This window comes from Actinia tenebrosa, unplaced genomic scaffold (genome assembly GCF_029948245.1).
Source record: "Actinia tenebrosa isolate PJP-AT-01 unplaced genomic scaffold, QUT_ActTen_1.0 PGA_scaffold17__23_contigs__length_9995812, whole genome shotgun sequence".
Lineage (NCBI taxonomy): Eukaryota > Metazoa > Cnidaria > Anthozoa > Actiniaria > Actiniidae > Actinia > Actinia tenebrosa.
The window spans coordinates 1,282,946-1,301,577 of NW_028292577.1; the positions used below are offsets into that span (position 1 = coordinate 1,282,946).

The following is an 18,632-nucleotide window of genomic DNA, read 5'->3' on the forward strand; positions in this document are numbered from 1 at the left end:
CCAACATCTTCGAAAATGACTGAAAATTATTATTTAGTGACTCCGAAAGGAGCTTAACTACGTCAAGCTCTGTCTTATTAGTATTCGGCTTCGAGCTACAAGTCGAAGCTTCGGTTTCGGATGTGAGCTCAACGAGCTCGTCCTCCTCGTTTGTGCTTTTCGTCGCTGAATCTTTAAGTTTCATCGCGTGCTCGCCCTTTAGAGGCAAAAGAAGCGTCATGCAGTGACAAAAGAATTGGGATAAGAAACCTCAAAAATCTCAAAACTAGAAGAGACTTACTTGTAGGTGACCGTGACCGTGCAATTCTGCAGCAACGCCACAAGTAACCAGTACATGCTCACGCATATATCATATAGTCGTTTGTCACGTGACAGTGAGGTAGAATTAAAATCATGGTAGAGTGCTTTTAGTCTCACTGTTGAATAGGTGACGGTCAACTAAATTAGATAAGTTATTTACTATTTTAGTTGACGTCACCTCATTTTTGAAACTACGAGTAAACAGCTACTGAGATCAGGGGGAGAAACGTGATACGGATGAATGTCTATTCACTCATTCTCTGGTAAAACAACCCCCCGGATTAGCATGACCGTTTTTTGGCGCGCTTTTACTATTTTAGGTGACGTCAACTAAATAGTTATCTAAGTTAGATAAATTTATCTAACTATTCAACAGTGAGACTATTAAAAGCACTCTAATAAGCTAATTTAATATAACTAACTTATATTATTTTACTTAAACTAAGGGAATTGTCGAGGGTTCCCATTTTTTAAGATGGACATTGTATGTTATTATTTTTTGCAGCAATCGTTGCTTCTATTTGTCTATAATATCGTTTCAATTTTCCAATAAACAAACATAGTTCTGGTGGAGTATATTTGTACCTCGATTGATATAATGTTATTTTATAAATTAATACAACATTAAAATTTACTAGTTTTGTGCCTTTGTTGATACCCAAAACGATAATTACATAATTATACATTAATGGGTACATTTAAAGGCAATTCAACCCTCCATTGCACTATCCACTCCCTAATTTTTGAAATAGTAATTTTGAGAGTAAAAACATTCAATAAATAAATGTTCCACAGTTTACAGCTCGCTTAGACAAAATTAACATCTATAGGTGAATCTGTTAGCATTTTCAGGGCCGTAACCAGGGGGGAGCACAGGGTGCACGTGCAACCCCCCATAAAAGCTTAAGGTCCGCTCATCTATCTCCTTTTGCTTTAAAATTGCATGTAAATGTTTTTTGATTAAAGGAAGACCACTTTCTATCTGCGTATTGTAGCATATTAAAGAATGACTCACCCATTATCCCTTTTTTGGTTCTGCTCTTTTTTGGTTCTGCTATTTCTTTTGGTTACCTTTTTTTGGGTTCTGCAAATCATTGCCTGTGCACCTCTCCTGCAAGATCCCTGGTTACGCCCCTGCTTTGTTTAGATAAATGCAATTATTCAGGGGATATATTGAAAATATCTTAAGTACGTCTCAATAGTTGTACTGTTAACGCTAGATCAATCAGTGCTGAAAATATTGATTTAGGAGTCATAGACACTTTAAGAGCTAGTTGTCATGCAGATTTTCCCTTCTAGAAGAGTTGACCTTGCATGGATATCAAAGTGATATGAGTATGCCTGCCCCTCATCGACCTCTTATCTCGCGTGCACGGGAATTTCCCTTATAAACCATACACAGGAGCCTTGTTTGGGCTGCCTGTGCGCTATGCAACCTAATATGTTTTCCCCTATATGTTTTCTTTTATGAATTAGTCACCTAACGTAACTGAGTGTTCTCTATATATTATGTCCAAACACAAACAATTCATTTAGATAGTTCGTGTGATCACTCTGATATAATCTGCCTATCGATGTTAAGACCCCTTATTTCCACCCTCATTACATTATGTTTACTTTATTTTCCGGCTTTTTCAAGATAGCGGCAATATCAAATTCCCTACTGTGGGGGCATTGAATAATGTCAGTTCCTGCGGGGTTGCTCTGCCACCACCCCCTCCCCCCCTTTCATAATTATAAGAGGCCAGATTAATTAAAACGCGCTGCCAGCCGTACAATCTGATGATTTGTAATATATTCACAGCCGACCAAGATACCTTCCTTTCAGATTGCGGGAATATGAAGCACGAACTTTGAGCTAGTCAGAAAATGTGATTTTTCATATTTATACTATTCCTGCCGACTGCCTGCTGAAAACTACCCCCTTTAGTTTAAAGCAGTATAGAGTAGTGATATACATGCATAGATGAATTAGATCGACTCGTAGTTCAGTTTTAACCATTTCTTTTGTTTTTTCTTTCTGACTTCAGTTTTTAGTTTCAAAAAGTGCGTGTTGAAGCAGAGTATGCTATCTGCTGGCAACAACAAAAAGGAAGTTGTTTCTGATTGGACGACGTCCTGACCTCTGCAGAGTAGGATATGGATGTGTCTTAACAGAAAGAGAACAAAATTTGCTTATAAAGCCGACAGCCCTGAACTTACGTAGCTCTCAAGTTGTTCCTGCCTTCAACTAATAGCTCGGTACGAGGACTGACCTATAAAGGTATGTTGGCAAGCGATGTTCACTAAATTACACCTACAGATTCCCTGATGATAATTTGCTTTGACATCCAGCGTATGAGACGATCGGCAAGCCATATAGCAAAATATTAACCCCGCGGAATCGATCGTATATGATGCATTAAACGAGAACAGGATTAGGAAGGAGAAGAAAACAAAGAAAAATAACAGAAGGGAGAGACGGCATAAAAAAGGGAAGAGAGAGAAAACCGTTATCATCCAATTTAAGTTTGAGGAGGTAAAGGGCTGAAATAAAGATTAGAGAGGAGGGTACCAAAAAAAAAAAAAAAAGAAATAAGAAATAAGAAGGGAGAATATTTAAATGCATGTTCCTCTCTGCTCCGCATTAAAATTCATTAATACGGACAAGTTTTTCCGTCTCAAGCTTCTCAAAATAAGGTCTACTACATGCATTCGAGTGAATTTAATTTACGTATCTTAATAAGCTTTCATACCAAATAAAACGTTCTTATGTTCACGGCCTGTCAACTTGAAATCAAATGACCTTTTTTCGATTTAATGTCATTGCATTGCATTACGAGGTTTGCTGATAACATCGACATACACAGTTTCAGCATGCTCCGTCTTATATCACTGGCCCTTCTTGGAATCTGTCTCCCGTTGATTGTAGCCTTTCCAGCCAACAATGCTGCAGTTAAAGTGGCATCTTTGACTGGTCCCACAAAGTACGCCGCCTGTAAATCTCTCGACTGTCCGCCATTCCGTGTAGTCCAGAAGATTGCGCCTGATGTGGAACTGAGAGAATATTCTCGGGTTTGGTGGGCCAGCGCTAAAGCGCAAGGTGAGCTTTACTTTAATTTCTTAGATATTTATATGAGCACTTTTATTGGCCAGTTAGTGCGTGCAATTATATACATTCAAATATTTATACTCAAAACCTAGATAATGTGGACTACACATCTATCAAGAGAGTGAGAGAGAGAAAGCAGGAATTTTATTCGTTATTCATTACTTATGCCATCACCAAAACGTATGGCAAATAAGTACTTTAATGAGACACTAAACAATTACATGTAAGAACTGGTTTGTCATGTCGAGTTTTCCTTCTAGGAGAAACTCAGTCTAGAAGAAATGACCTCGCTTGGGAATTTCCCTTATAGAAGAGGTGACCTTGCATGTTTATCGAAGTGAAATGAGTAGGCCAGCCCCTGATCGATTTCTCGTCTCGCGTGCACGGGAATTTCCCTTATATAGAAGAGTTGACCTTGCATGGTTTTCAAAGTGATATGAGTAGGCCTGCCCCTGATCGATCTCTTGTCTTGCACGTACAGCTATTATTCGATGCGGAGCGAAGAGATGGACTTTGCGAAACTCTATAGATATCACGTGATGTCAAGCGAGTTCCTTTAAAATGGCAGTGTTGAACAATATCAAATTGACTTCCATATTTGTTTTCTTTTAGCCCCTAGAATCAATAGAAATGTTACAACACCCCTGTACTGGCTTCTTCGTGGCTACATTTCGAATAGCAACAAGCAATTGCAAACACTCAAAAGCAAATTTTGCAACAATGGAAGTCAAAGTGCGAATAAAGGCATACTGTGTCAAAGAAGGACACTCAAGATGGGAGTTCCAGTTACGAAGCTCATTGAATCTACAAAAACAGGAATGAAAGAGGTAACCATGTCGTTCTACCTGTCAGTTCCCAGTCCACCTCGACCATCTGATAGTAAGGTGTGGCTGGAGTACAAGCCACTACAAGTCTATGTCAAGATATTCAAAGGTAGATCCTTCTACATCAGGATGGGAGAGGGCCACGCACATATCCTGGCAAATGACTTGATCCGTCGTGGAGTCGATGGAACAGCATTCTACCCACCTAGTGCAAAGTACATGACTGCTGGATACGATGGTCCATTTATCCCCCGTCGTTTAAGAACCAATGAGGTTTGGCTTATCAAGAAGCCATCAAGCATCAAGTGAACATGATTATCCACAAGACTGACATATGAATGAAATGTGATTTAGTTTTTCTTGGTTTAATTTTGTACCCTTTCATACTTTCATCCCTTCTAGCAGAGTTGAGTTCTACCCTACTTCTTTGCATTTAGGAAAAGAATTAGGACTCTATAAGCAGAGATTCAGGAATTTAGTTTTGTCCATTTGAACGTTATCTACAAAAATGTTATTTCCATAGTTAAATTCTGCAAATTAATAAAATGACCGTGCATTGAGCTGAAGTAGTATTACTTTCCAATACTTATTTTAATCTAAGACCAGCAATGGGTGGGACACAAGCCAACTAGGAAATTGTCAGAACAAAGTACTACTATGATTACAAAGAATTTATATCAGCACAAGCCATAATATTTTGAATTCATTTGATAACTTAGTGTCTTCTTGGTGCATTGAGCTGAAGTAGTATTACTTTCCAATACTTGTTTTAATCTAAGACCAGCAAGGGGTTGGACACAAGCCAACTAGGAAATTGTCAGAACGTGAATTCACTTGATAACTAAGTGTCTTCTTGGTTCCTCATTTAGCCAGGGCATGACATTTGCAGGGGTACCTATTTTTCGAGTCAGGATGCGAGCCAGGACTCAAGCCAGGATGCAAGCCAGGACTCGGAGCCAGGATTTGGTCTATTATTATATTTTTCTATTAATGTTTTGGATGTTTTGACAGTATATCTATATTCTTTCAAATCATAGGGTTAGAAATCGTAGCCTAATAAATGAGTGGTATTTAAAAAGAGGCTCTCGATGTTGTAGCCAGTAAAATGTCCGCGAAAGCTCACTTCAGTTTCACAATTTTCTTCTCTTACTATATAGTTTTTTAAAGAAAGTTGCCTATGAATTGGAGAATTAAATTACGATTTTCTGCGTCATTTTTTAACTATCTTGGAGAGGAGGGAAAAATCTTTTGTTATATTTTTTATTTGACTTGAAGCTCAACTTACTTTTGATGAATGAATTATCTCTGTGAGAGATGTTCAAGCCAGTAAAATGTTTCAAAAGCTCACTTCAGCTAATTTTTTTTTAGGAAATTGTAAGTTATTCCTCCAGTTCATAATAGTTTAAAAAAACTAAATTCTAATTTTCTGAGCCGTTTATGACTCGCCACAGTATTGAGCGGTATTGAGAATGAAAGAAAAAACACGTTGACACTTTTGACTTCAAACTCGCCAAGTCGAGAACTAACATTGCCTATGAACATTCATTGAAGAAGTAAAATTACAATTTTCTGAAGAGAAAAAAATCGATTTACTGTTGTGAGCTCTTGAAACATTTTACTGGCTTCAATGTCTCTCGCAGTGATAATTTATTCATTGCAAATGAGTTTTGAGCCGAGCAGTGAACTTGAAGTCAAATTTTATCTACAGTGAGTGATTTCGAATTTAATATAAAAATGTAGTAAAATCCAAAAGCCAAAATCCTGGCTCAGATCCTGGCTTTAATGTTATTAAGCTATTTATCTCTAGTTATTTTTGAAATATGGTATTGTGACACTTTTTCAGTTTTCAACATCAGCAATGAATATTTTGTTCATCTTTAATTAACTTTTTTTAAACAGTAAGGACTAAACAAAAATACTTCTGTGACTGTGGATAATGCTGGTAACCATGAACAAACTACAGGTTTCTTCATAAACATGTAAGCCTTTTAGAACTTGTCTTGAGATAGAAGTTTAAAAAAGACAAGTTCTAAAAGAAATCATGCTAGTAATAACCTTCAAAAAGCAAATCCCACAATGCCACTTCACACAACTAGGAGCTTAGTACCTTTACCCATGGATGTTTCGGGAATTAGTGGTGTAAATTTAGGAAAGAACTAAGAGACTGGTCGGAAAGTAAAGGGTCATAAAAAAGGGAGGTAGGTCATTTATTTTGAGTCTCCAATAAGGGGTGGCTCTTGTGAAAATTTTAGAGCTCGCTTGTCATTTTTAAAGCTATTATATAGGGGTAGGATATACCATATTTAGGGTTTGTGCTGAAGTATCCACTCAAAATTCAAGGACTGTTCAAGAAGCCAAAAATGATTTTCCGAGGAGTATGTTCAGCTAATTAAGCAACACAGCGCTTGAAAACATAAATTAAATTCAAGGAGTTTTCAAGGAGTTTCAAAGAGTTAGCATGAACCCTGTATATTGGGCTTAAAACAAGAAGTTGGTAAGCAGTTTTTTGCCTTTTGACTATTAAATATTTATGCCCCCTTACTTTCTGACCAGTCCCTAAAGCACTCAATCCATATCCGAATATAACGAAGAATATTCATATGAATTCTGTACAACTGTAATTAGGAAGGCATTCACTAGGTTTTCTCTTGAGCTTCTTTTTGGTTCTTTTGTGTATTGAATTTTAGATCTTTGAAGCCAAGCTTGCTCAAGTCTTCAACGACCATCAACTCTCTGGAACATAAAATGAAATAACCCAATTTTCAAAATATATTATTGGTGCATGGTATGCTATAATTATACATCTATATTGGTACAAATTTTATGTATCTACAACTTTACAAGGTACAGTGTATTGATTGTCTAAAGTGTATCGATTGCTTTTACAAACTACAGCATACCATTTGAATATTAGCTAGTAAACTTATCCTTTTTGGAAAGTTGGAAAAGAGAAAAGTTGCTTTTCTATAAAAAAAAAAATAGTGCTGATATGATAATACACCGGTAGACTTCTTCAAGTAACACCACATAGGAACATATCAAAAAAAAAAACATGTCATGGCCTATCACCACCGCAAGTACAGCAGTAGTAGTGGCGCAACTCAACCAGATTAAACTGTGAAGGCGCCTCTGGCAGCCACTATACAGTCCACATATGACCCCGGAGCACAGCTCTAACCAGTTTCAATTAGTAAGGGTTGATTTTGAGAGGAGGGAGGAAAAATCAGAGCACTGGAAAAAACCCTCAGAGTCAGAAAGAGAACCAACCAACTCAGCTCACATGGGGCGATTGGGATACACACCCCTGACCACAGAGGTTAGAGAGGAGCGTTTTACCATCCCATCCTGACTCCCCACACACAATACGAAAAAATAATGCAGCACAAAAACATATCAGTTAACAAGAAATATTACCATAAAACAAACATCAAATTAGGTTTGTCTAGTTTGAAAGTTGGCAGTTTGTTCAATATGAAAAATCGTTTTCCTAAGGAACTCAAATTGAATATCGTTGAAAGATTTAGTTGTGCTACCTGTAATGTTAGTTATGTAGATGAAACATCCTATCATTTATGCATATGAGCCTATAAGCACTTCATTACCGATTATGAATCTAACATACACGAACACGTAATGTCATCTCCAGCCTGTAAAAAGGCTTGTTCTTTCTTGATCTTTTAATGTAATGTGAGTTGAGAATTGTATGTATATAGAACATTGAATATAGTGGTAGTGTGTGTGAGTGAAAAGTGTCCCCAGTTAGTGTGAAAGCACTAGAATGACTAGACACTTAAATAGAAATTTGTTTATTTTATTTTTATTTATAATCCATTCTCTATTTTCCTCATACCGAACAAGTTGAAGGAGGCCATGTATATCAAATGGGGAAAACCTTATCTTGAATCAGCAAATGAAACAAGCTAATTTATCATTACTGCCATTATCACATTCAATAACGTATTTAGTCTTTGTCTACTACTCTTTTCATTGCTACTCACTGATTGAGACAACAGTCACGACAGGGAAGTCGGGCAACACACTTCTGTCAATCAAATAAATTGGTCAGTACCTTAATATTCTCTGATTGGCGGCAGTGTATTGCCCTATTTTCCTGTTATGAATGTTGTTTTGAACAGTGCTATATAGCAGTGAAAAGAGTGGTAACATCATATAAAATCATATAAACTAATTATCAAAAATTGAATTTCTTTCACAACTGAAGATGGCAGTGTATGTACTGCTGAAATATGTCTTTTTCAAAATAGTAGCCTAGTTCTTAAGATATTTTTTCAGTGTAAAATTCAAAGAAAATTATAAAACCTATGCACATCTCTGTCAAGAAATTTCCTGGCATATTTAGGTAAAATAGTTATATACAATTGCTGTATACCTTTGCATCCTACATTCCAGGTAGTCCTTGGAGTCTTGTCGGCATTTATGATTGTCACCACTGTTCCTCTTTAGACAAGTCATGTATTTCATCATGAACTCCTTGCATTCCCCTGAAGGACCCAAACTAAGTTACACAACAATATTGCATTTCTATGACAAACAACCAATTTCATATATATATATATATTTTTACAGGAAAAACCATGGAATTGGATGGAATTCCCTTATAAGCTTTAAACAGCTTTCTCCTAACCTACCTATAACTTTCTATATAGCATATACATAATTTTGTACAATATATCGTAATATCTCATCAAATTCCCATCAATCAGCAAAATATTCATTTCCAGGTCTAACTTGCTGAGCTGAAGTTTTAGTTCCAATAGATTAGGTTCTAAATTGACTGTACAAAGAAACATGCATGAGTCAATGAAAACCCCAACCCCCCACCCTCATCCTGGGACAATTTGGAGCTTAGAGGGGTAGGGTTTATGGAATAGACTGCCAATCACCCCCCGACGAGGTGGGGCATTAGTCATTTTTAGTAATAAAGCTGGCCTGTGGGGGTGGGGCATAGGTCAGGGGGATTTATACTGAGCCCGCAATATCAAAATCCGCGGCTGTCCTCAAGAAATACTGAGCCCACACAATATCGAAGTCAGCGGCTGTCCACAAGAAAAATGATAGTGAAATTAAAGTTAAATATAAGACAAGCCAGAAAGATTAGACACCCCATCCCCTACAGAGTGATAAATAAATGAAACTTTTTCTTTAAAGAGTGTGAAGTCTACTGCACATGTGGTGAAGAAGAACATAGCACCATGATTGCATGCGATAGCCATGGGTGTCCGGCATAGAGTGGTACCATCTGGACTGTATTGTCATAGGAGGTCCCACAAGGGGAGTGGATTTGCAGCTGTTGCAAAGGTCTGCATAGTGTGTTCTTTTGCTGAGCTATCTTCAAATCGAAAAGTAGTTTGCTATCACTGTTTTGTTAATGATACTAATCAATCAATCATGTTTGGATAATCAAGACAGCCCCGGGGGTGGGGGGTTTCAAGGAATTGGATAACACCCAGGGGTGGGGGCATTATTAGAGAGTTGTCCATGTTTTTGTTCTAAGCCCCACATTATCCCGGGCTCGGGCTTTTTGTTGACTGATGCTTTATCGTCAATTCAAATCTAGGGAAATCTACAAATGCGATTACAGTAAACATACCATCATGATCCAGTGGAAAGCTCCCTTTATCAGGAGGTTTTGCGTTGAAGACTTTTCTTCCTCCAGTATTCATATAAACCAGCTGAGTTTAATACAACAAGTTTTGACTTAACTCGGCCGCCATGCTTGTTGTCATCCAGAACCATAGAATGCATTATGGGATATCTTCAATAATAATCCAATCATGACATTTGCAAGAAACTCTAGTAATTTATTACGCGTAATCTGATTGGTCGATACCATCTAGGTCATGTCTGGAATGTAAGTCATAAGTCACATGCATTCAAAATGGCCGAAGTACAACGATGCGTTTCATGAGTTGAGAAAACTAAGATTATAATCTTTCTGGTTGGAGAAACCATCATGAACCTAAGCCACAATAGGTCTACTGGTAATGGCTTACTTTTTGTTGGCTTCAATCAAGACCAAGGTATGTTTTTTTTAGTAGGAATTTATTAACTTTTGATGACATCCTTACCTGAGAGAGGTTTGCTTCTTCCTACTAAGTGTTTTTTTCCTTCTACATATATTAACCCTGCATCGCATCGGCATTGGCAATATGATGTATAACATATGTGCAGAATATAAAAAACCAATTCATAATATCATAATAGTTTGTTATCATAATTTGCTATTATGATAATAATAACAAAATTAGATAAGCTTATACAAAAGCTTAAAAACTTAAAACCTTTCTCAAACATTTAATTAACAAGTAAAAGAGCTTTGGTTGGCTTAAAAGCTATGTTTTATCAGAGTATAGAAACATATATGATGTCAAAACCATGTTTTCTATACAAAATAAAACATAGAAATGACGTCACAGGAATTTGGTTTTTCAATTTAAAGCATTTTAAAATTTAAAATATCTATTTATTTTTATTAAAAAATATGCCTTTCCTCTAAAATATGAAAATATGTTGTTTTGAACCACATTTGATTGGTACTACATTTCGATGCGTAAAGCTTTCTTTCATTTGTGCTGCACATATTGCAATGACCTTATTTCGCTAGACTACAGTAGAAGCTTTTTGCATGACCGTGATGGTGTTAGAGAAGTCAAAAAATAATTTTAAACATTTTAAAAGTCTAACAAGAGTGAAAATTTCTATTGTAAGGAACTTAAGCTTACTTTACAAACTGGCATCATAAATTTTACGCTCAGTTACGTTAATTTTGTTTTACCGTAATTTGTTTTCCAATAGCATACAGTGTATTAAAATAGAAAAGGACTTTGTTGATTAGCTGTTTTGAAATCCTTTCTTTGTTGATTCAGGCTGCTTTGCCTGTGGAATGGAGAATGGCTTCAGGATATATAACTGTGATCCACTGAAGGAAAAAGAACGACAGGGTAAGTTCGTAGACATACATGTATATTATATTATCCACCCAATTGAAAAAACGTAGTCAGGTTCAAGAAGGTCATATCGTTGAAGCTAAGGCCGAAAAGGATTTTGGGTACTCCGAAATGTGTATTATATTTGAATATAGACATGTAAAAATGCACAGTAGAGCAAAGTCGGTTGACCTAGATTAACAACATGCCAAAGATGCATGATGCATAAAATGTGCACAGGAAGGGAAAACTGCAATATGCATGAAATTAGTACAATTGTTTGTCTTCCCATATGCTCCCCTTTGGTCTTAGCTTTGATGATATAACCTTTTTTTTGAACCTGACAATGTTTTTTCAATAATTATTAGGTGTATATACTCTATATGCTTTTGTTTTTATTTAATAAGATACTAACTAACAAGTACTTTTGCAAGTGCTAACCTAAAAAGTGATTGATAATATATCTAATTTGATACAAAGAACTAAAGGAAAAACATCCAAATCAACTTCATTCTATTTATTTTTCTTGAAGATACTAGTTTGTACACTAAGCTACTCTAAAATTCAATTTGAATAAAGTTCAATATGTATGTATGTTATGTTTTTCCCCTGAATGTTGGTCTGGCAGAGGCTTGAACCATGACATCCTGCAAAACAGACCTACGATCTTACCAACTGAGCTAACTGGGTGGCATAACCTGGGGCTTATAAATGGAATTTTATGGTATATGGATAATCTAAGAGTTATGAAGCATTGAACTACTGTAATCATTCAACCTGTCTTTTAAAGGTCATGATAATCAATATTTTTTTACAGTGCAGACATGCCAACTGGCACAACTCTTACAAAATAGACCTTTTCCAGTTCCAAATTAGCGCTGTTTTCACTTGATAACAGACTCATTTCTCAGGGTTAGCCTTGTATTTTGTGAAATATTAGTTATTAGATTATCATTAAATTATTATTATCTGTACTTCACATTTTTCTGTAGAAAGTATGATGCCATGGTATTTTGTTTTCATTTTATTCATCCCTTTTGTTTATGTTTGCAAAGATTTTTCAGATGGAGGAATTGGTCATGTTGAGATGCTGTTTAGATGTAACTATTTAGCTCTTGTTGGAGGTGGTAGAAACCCTAAATACCCTCCCACCAGAGGTAAGATATTCAAATACTAAACAACTAGTCTAGTCTTAAAAATGCATTTACCACTCCTGGGTGGAGCGTGTAATTCCTAACATGTTTTGCAACCCAATTGATAAGGCAGCCAAGATCGTATTAGAATTTAGAAGTCGATTTTTGTGGAAAGGAAAGGTAACAGGAAAAAACGAAGAAACCAGAGGAAAACCCTCAAAGTACAGTAAGAGAACCAACAAACAACTCTACTCACATACAACACCATCAGGTGCCTCTCACCATTAGTCAGAGGCAGCACATTAGTAGCGCATGTCACTCATGTACTAGGATTATATTATTTAGCTGTACCAGTCAAGTGATCCTTTTTACAAGACAGATGAGCAGCACTTATTTGCAGCCTTAATACAGTATGCTATGCTTCATACAGATTTTTGAATAAAATTTCATTTAAAACTTTATGCATTTTTGATATTGTAACATAATTTGATAATATTTTGTTGTTAAATTAATAGTGATGGTATGGGATGATCTAAAGAAAAAGTGTGTCATTGAACTTGATTTCTCAACTGATGTAAAAGCTGTTAAGCTACGGAGAGACAGGTATGAAAACATTTGATTGTTAATCACTTGATAATATATTAATAAATCTTCTATTTTTTGGCAACGTAACTTAAGTTGATGACTGAGAAAAACTTCCTAATAATGTATAAAGATGCACATTTTAAGAAAAGAAGGGAAAAGGGAATAATTTTGGAGAACTGAAGGTCCTTCCAGCTGATCTGAGAAGAATGCTAGCCAATCAAAGTCGAGAACATTTGCAAAACTGAGGTGTCACTTTCACTCTTGAAATCTTGGATTTCCAGGCCACCAAATAAAAATAGATGTTTGTGTAAGTGCCTCATAACAGTGACAAAATATTTAATGATTGTGATATTTTTATTACAATGACAGGCATGCATTTCTTTGTGTTTCGGTAGTCAATTTTTCCAGGCTTCCTGACACCACAGTTTTGCAGTGATATCATTTATATGCCACTATTTCAGATCTGCTGGTTAAACTGCACATAAGAATCAGGAGGCTGGACACTATCGTATTAATAATATTCATACAATTATGTGCAAAGCTCCAACAATCAGCCCCTTGTCAGCTTCCTTAGCCTCAGGCCTGTTAGTAATTGAAACAGAAAAATTCTTAGCCTTTTTGAAGGGGTAGGTCTATTCATTATGCTTTAAACATATGATAGATCACTATTAATTCAAATTTGCTGAATTTTGACTCAGAATCGTGGTTGTTCTGGAAAATTTAATCAAGGTTTTTACATTTACACAAAACCCACAACAACTTCATGTATTTGAGACAGCAAGCAATCCTAAAGGTAATGTCAGCTTTATAAGTATTAAAGTGCCACTATGATGAAATGTTAGGGACTGGTCATTATTTATCGAGGAGGGATGCTATATGCTATGCTTGATTTTTGCTGACCCCCCTTCTCCTTTAAGCATGATTTTTGCAGATTTTTGCTCAAACCCATGCATAAAAAATGCTGACCCACCCCCTATTTGCACCAACCCTCTCCTCCCACCCTTGATAAATAATGACCAGTCCCTTAATGTTTCCAATTTTTACAATATGAACACATGTCCAAGTACTTTACAAACTGTTAGCATTTTTAGTTTGAGAGATACTGTATTTAAGTTTTAGTAAAAAAACGTTTTTCATCGTTCAGGTTTATGTGTACTATGTCCAAGTAGCAACAATTCCTTGCTTGCATTCCCGGGCCGTAAAACTGGTCATGTGCAAATAGTGGATCTGGCGAATACAGAAAGACCTCCTTTAGAAGTGTCAGCCCATGAAGCTGCCATGAGCTGTATTGCTATGAACTTACAAGGTACACGACTGGCAACAGCATCAGAAAAGGTGGGTAATTAAAATACCAACTTTGCAGTAGTCTTGAAAATTATATCTCAAGCATGATAAAATGTGCCATAATTTAAGTTTTATCTAAGGCACCCTACTTTCCCAATCTTGTTTGGTTAAGTGGTCGGTAAGCTGTTGGTTTCAATTGTTTGGTGAATGATTGGAAACAGTTGAGTTTTAAAGATGGTTCTCAGTTGGTTGACAGTTGGCCGGCCTAGGTCATCACTACAAAAAATACCACAGATAACGGTTGACAACTGCTGTTGGTAAAATAAGAGTAAGCTGTTGGTAACATACATGCACAGGAAAAAAACCCGGATTCCCAAATTGGGAATTTCTTGGGAATTTCTTTGAATTCCCACCAAATTCCCATCCAATTCCCAGAGAGAACGAAATGGGGAACATGGCACTGATTCTCAATGTTAGTTTGTTGGGAATTTTGTTTTTCTATTGGGTATTAGAAGGAAATTCCCAACAATAAATCCTAACGTTGGTGTTCGAATTGGGAATTCAAGGAAATTCCCAACAATTCCCAATTTGGGAATCAGTTTTTTTTCCTGTGTATACAGTAACAGTTACCTGTTGGTAAGATAATGGTAAGCTGTCGTTAAAGAGAATGGTATGTGGTTGGCTGACAGCTTATCAACCACTATTTTACTGTCCAGATTGTTTGCTATAGCCAAAAACCATTTGTAGAATGTTCAAATTGTAGAATTTGTTAAAAGCAGCACTACTGCCTCATATATTTTTATAACACAGGAACATACTAGGTTTGCTATGGTTCTTGTAACATCTATGCAAATATCATGTTTCAGGGAACTCTCATAAGGGTCTTCGATACAAGCAATGGAGTACAGCTCCATGAATTAAGAAGAGGATCTGGAAGTGCAAACATTTACTGGTATGAAGCTATCAAATACTGTGTGCCTTATTGTGAATTACGGTATACAGTATCTTTTTTATCATACATTATATTGTTGATCATAGTCAAAAAAACTGTTTGGTTTGACTAGAATTTATTGATTGGGACCAATGTCCCTGAACAAATTAAGGTCCATGGAATACAAAAACATTTTACATCCTTGTCAACACATGGAATGGTTATTGGAAGAATATATATACTGTAAATGGTGTAAAATAAATGCAATTCCAAATTTATATTGTGTTCATTGCAGATTACTGTGTGTTTTGTAGACTAGTTTAGATTTCTGCCACCATTGAATTTATTTGAAATTGCATTCATGTTTTAGTTATATATCCACTGAAATTTTCAGCTGGAGATAAATAATTAACTTATTTTTTTCTGGTCCGGTATCCTAAAAAATCATGCATTCTGATTGGCTGTTTGAGATGGGCGGTATTTCGTAAGTATCTGCCCAGTGCTCACGGTCCGGTAATCCTTTGCCACTAAACAACAAAACAAAACGATTACAAAAACAAGTAAAACAAATATGGGGAAAAAAAAGTTATTTACCATCCTATAGTCTGTCCAGATAGGGAAAACTGTGCCCGTGGTCTTGGAAATGGACCTTGGCCCAATGGCCTCCGTTCGTATATTCAAGACCTCAGGCACAGTTTTTCCTATCCGGACCTCCTGGCCAGCAAATAACATATATGACTTTTGTTTATGTTTTCCCCCCTCTTTACAGCATAAATTTTAACCATGATTCGGAGCTTCTGTGTGTGTCAAGTGATCATGGTACAATACATGTGTTTGCTGTAGAGGACCCAAAGAAAAACAAACAGTCAAGGTATATTGAAACTACACTTCTTATTTTCACACAAAGATATTTTTTCTTTAAAATGTAGGGAACTGCTTGTATAGTTGCAATTAATAATAATGGCTTAGAATTTAAGAAATAGAGACAGACAGAATGGCAGGCATGCAAGCAGGCCTCTTGTTCCATGATCAAATTGGAATTTAGAAGTTTTTTATTTGATGGAGAAAGAAAATCCTGAGAACCCAGTGAAAACCCCTCACAGGAGAGCACACAGAGAATCAACTAGAAACTCTAAGTAAAATTACGACAATTTCTTATTAATTGAAGCATTTTTATGGTTTTTTTAGTCTTGCTACAGCTAGTTTCCTACCTAAGTATTTTAGTTCAAAATGGAGTTTTTCCAGAGTTCAAGTCCCTGGGGATCCACACTGTATCTGTGCATTTGGTGCAGAAAAGAATACTGTAGTAGGTAAGAATGCATGAAGGGGAAAAACAGCTTATGAGTGTAAAAGTGCTAAGTCAGTGACACCCTTAAATAAAGAACTGATTCAAAGTTTTATTGATTTATAATTTCTGAGAGTAATGTTTAATAAATGATCAGGAGTGTTTTATTGGGTATAAAACACGAGGTGTAGGCGAGTAGTTTTAGACCCGATAAAACACGATCTGCGAGTTTATTAAACGGCTTAAAAAACTCATGATGGATGTTCTCATATTGTACCGAATTCTTTACGAAATGAACCAAGTTTGATAGAAAAAATCCAAGTTAAAGTTTATGCAAATGAAGACGAATATATATCAGATATAAACCTCCTTCACAGTCATGATTTCTATTGTGTTTCCTTTATGAATTATTAGTGAGTTTTTTAAATTCTCATTTCAAAACTTGGGTTGGAATGGGTGCTTTTGAAGTTCTTTCAAAAGATTCAGTATTTTTGGTCAGAGTAAACTTGAAATTGTTGGTGTCACATTTGTGATATTTTTCCTCAACTAAAATGTTTTATAACTAGAAAAAAATTAAAAGAACAGATTGTTAGGAACATGGACATTTAAAATGGAAAAGTTAAAAAAGTAAGCATGTACTAGGCAGATACAGGATTTTACAAAGGGAGGTGGATAATCCTATTAAGAGTTCTTTCAAGTTTTTTCTGTTTGGATGAACGCTGATAGCATGAACTACAGGCTATCTGAGTCTCAAGATGTCTAAAATTTATGAAAGTAATGGAATTCAATTGGAAGACTGAATACCAGTCAGACATCCCAAATATGCCAGTATTTAATAATTGTTCTAACTTTTTATTCATTTATTTTTTGCAGCCATTTGTGCTGATGGTAGCTACTATAAGTTTGCTTTTAATTCTAAAGGGGAATACACAAGAGATGCTTATGCACAGTTCCTACAGATGACAGATGGAGACTAATGGATGGAGACACATACTAGACAAGATAATTGGCTGCAAGAAAAAAGGAGCTAAATTTAATTCCTTGTATCTTCGTATCTAAAACTTCTTTTAGCTAGAATTTTGGCTGAGATATATATGGAAGTTTTGTTTTTATTTAAATCCTGGCAAAATGTTTGATGACATGGGTGAAAACCAAAAATACTAGTATAGAACTGAGGGGAAAACACACAAAATATAAGAGCGTATGGTATGACAAAAACTCTTTTCCCTGGGATGGTATCAACATGAAAAAATATTCATTTTGAATACTAGTCACTACCACATTGGTTCTCGTAGCATATACAGTGGGATACCTAGTTGTAGATGGTTTGAAAAATGCCTTCTACCAAACTGCCTCCCAAGTTATCTCAACCTTTTGACAAAAACAGGCATTGAGTTTTCTACTAACACAAAAGCCTCTTCCATTGGCTTGAAAGAGTGGAGGGGGTAGAGTGGTCCAATTTTTTTTAAACCTTGCACACTTATACACTGATAGAATTTGAATAACTATTGTTCTGCACTTACTAAGCCTCTTGTTCACATGGAAACATAAAAGGGTTTTCACATGTATAATAGGCGCTATTCAGTCCAGAACAATAATATTCAAACTGGTCGCCATATTCTGATTCTCGTGGCCCTGTTATTATTCAGAAGGAGGATACATGCTTTCCTCTCTTAGACTATCTCACTTGCTTTAGCTGCTCTCTCCCCAGCCTCCCTGCCTAATACGTACCCTAAAGTACAACTGTTTCACTTCATGCTAAGATATAAACACAATAGATAGCTAGCAATGATTACAATTTAAAATTAAAAAGTCCTATAAAGTGATTTTAAGAATCTCAATAAGACAGGATTTAAGAGTTTTCAATATAAAACTAATGATGTTGTACAATCATGGAATTTAGGGTATCATTAGTTATTAAAAGGTTGGATTTGGACCAAATATTGGTTGATCACCACTTGTAAGAAATTAGAAAAACAATAAAAATAGATATTTTTTTGCAATCACAGGTAGTCTTATTGCTATATTGGTAGTCCATCCATGAATACATGATTTTTGCTGATTTTCTGACCCACCTCCTATTTGCACCAACCCTCCCCCCCTTTTATAGAAGAAAGGCATTGAAAATTGCTAAAAATCATCCCATGCAGTTTTATTTATTCCTGATTTCCAGATTGGTTCAGTTCCAAATGCCTGTAACTTATATATTAGGGACCGATCATTATTTACAGGGAGGGGAGGGGGGCTGGTGA

The 18,632-nt window shown here is 36.0% G+C and overlaps 3 protein-coding genes across 4 annotated transcripts; 2 read left to right on the top strand and 1 right to left on the bottom strand.

Moving 5' to 3' along the window:
- Positions 1-2,404: 2,404 nt before the first annotated feature.
- LOC116289537 (heme-binding protein 2) lies at positions 2,405-4,775 on the top strand. Of its 2 annotated transcripts, none has more exons than XM_031696481.2 (3): positions 2,405-2,563; positions 3,150-3,382; positions 4,004-4,775. In XM_031696481.2, the coding sequence occupies exons 2-3, from the start codon at positions 3,157-3,159 to the stop codon at positions 4,522-4,524; spliced, it is 747 nt and encodes a 248-aa protein (XP_031552341.1). In that variant the 5' UTR covers positions 2,405-2,563; positions 3,150-3,156; the 3' UTR covers positions 4,525-4,775. The 2 variants fall into 2 exon arrangements, with proteins under 2 accessions (XP_031552341.1, XP_031552343.1); XM_031696483.2 differs by having other exon boundaries at positions 2,486-2,563; positions 3,123-3,382.
- Positions 4,776-6,074: 1,299 nt separating this feature from the next.
- Positions 6,075-9,965, bottom strand: LOC116289538 (cytochrome c oxidase assembly protein COX19). Its single transcript, XM_031696484.2, has 3 exons — positions 9,827-9,965; positions 8,606-8,717; positions 6,075-6,948 (listed from the first exon to the last, which is right to left on the bottom strand). The coding sequence occupies exons 1-3, from the start codon at positions 9,897-9,899 to the stop codon at positions 6,852-6,854; spliced, it is 282 nt and encodes a 93-aa protein (XP_031552344.1). The 5' UTR covers positions 9,900-9,965; the 3' UTR covers positions 6,075-6,851.
- Positions 9,966-10,099: 134 nt separating this feature from the next.
- Positions 10,100-18,383, top strand: LOC116289546 (WD repeat domain phosphoinositide-interacting protein 3). Its single transcript, XM_089031949.1, has 10 exons — positions 10,100-10,256; positions 11,103-11,177; positions 12,218-12,319; positions 12,811-12,898; positions 13,579-13,673; positions 14,025-14,215; positions 15,031-15,116; positions 15,865-15,966; positions 16,284-16,405; positions 17,254-18,383. The coding sequence occupies exons 1-10, from the start codon at positions 10,190-10,192 to the stop codon at positions 17,355-17,357; spliced, it is 1,032 nt and encodes a 343-aa protein (XP_088888075.1). The 5' UTR covers positions 10,100-10,189; the 3' UTR covers positions 17,358-18,383.
- Positions 18,384-18,632: the final 249 nt, after the last annotated feature.

What these genes read in the sequence shown, in the direction of transcription:
- LOC116289537 (XM_031696481.2), top strand. Translation starts at nt 3,157, where the DNA reads ATGCTCCGTCTTATATCACTGGCCCTTCTTGGAATCTGTCTCCCGTTG. An exon ending in GGCCAGCGCTAAAGCGCAAG is followed by an intron (nt 3,383 to 4,003) that starts GTGAGCTTTACT and finishes GTTTTCTTTTAG; the next exon opens with CCCCTAGAATCAATAGAAAT.
- LOC116289538 (XM_031696484.2), bottom strand. Translation starts at nt 9,899, where the DNA reads ATGAATACTGGAGGAAGAAAAGTCTTCAACGCAAAACCTCCTGATAAA. An exon ending in CTTTCCACTGGATCATGATG is followed by an intron (nt 8,718 to 9,826) that starts GTATGTTTACTG and finishes TGGGTCCTTCAG; the next exon opens with GGGAATGCAAGGAGTTCATG. An exon ending in CTGGAATGTAGGATGCAAAG is followed by an intron (nt 6,949 to 8,605) that starts GTATACAGCAAT and finishes TTTATGTTCCAG; the next exon opens with AGAGTTGATGGTCGTTGAAG.
- LOC116289546 (XM_089031949.1), top strand. Translation starts at nt 10,190, where the DNA reads ATGAACCTAAGCCACAATAGGTCTACTGGTAATGGCTTACTTTTTGTT. An exon ending in GAAGGAAAAAGAACGACAGG is followed by an intron (nt 11,178 to 12,217) that starts GTAAGTTCGTAG and finishes ATGTTTGCAAAG; the next exon opens with ATTTTTCAGATGGAGGAATT. An exon ending in TGGCAACAGCATCAGAAAAG is followed by an intron (nt 14,216 to 15,030) that starts GTGGGTAATTAA and finishes ATCATGTTTCAG; the next exon opens with GGAACTCTCATAAGGGTCTT.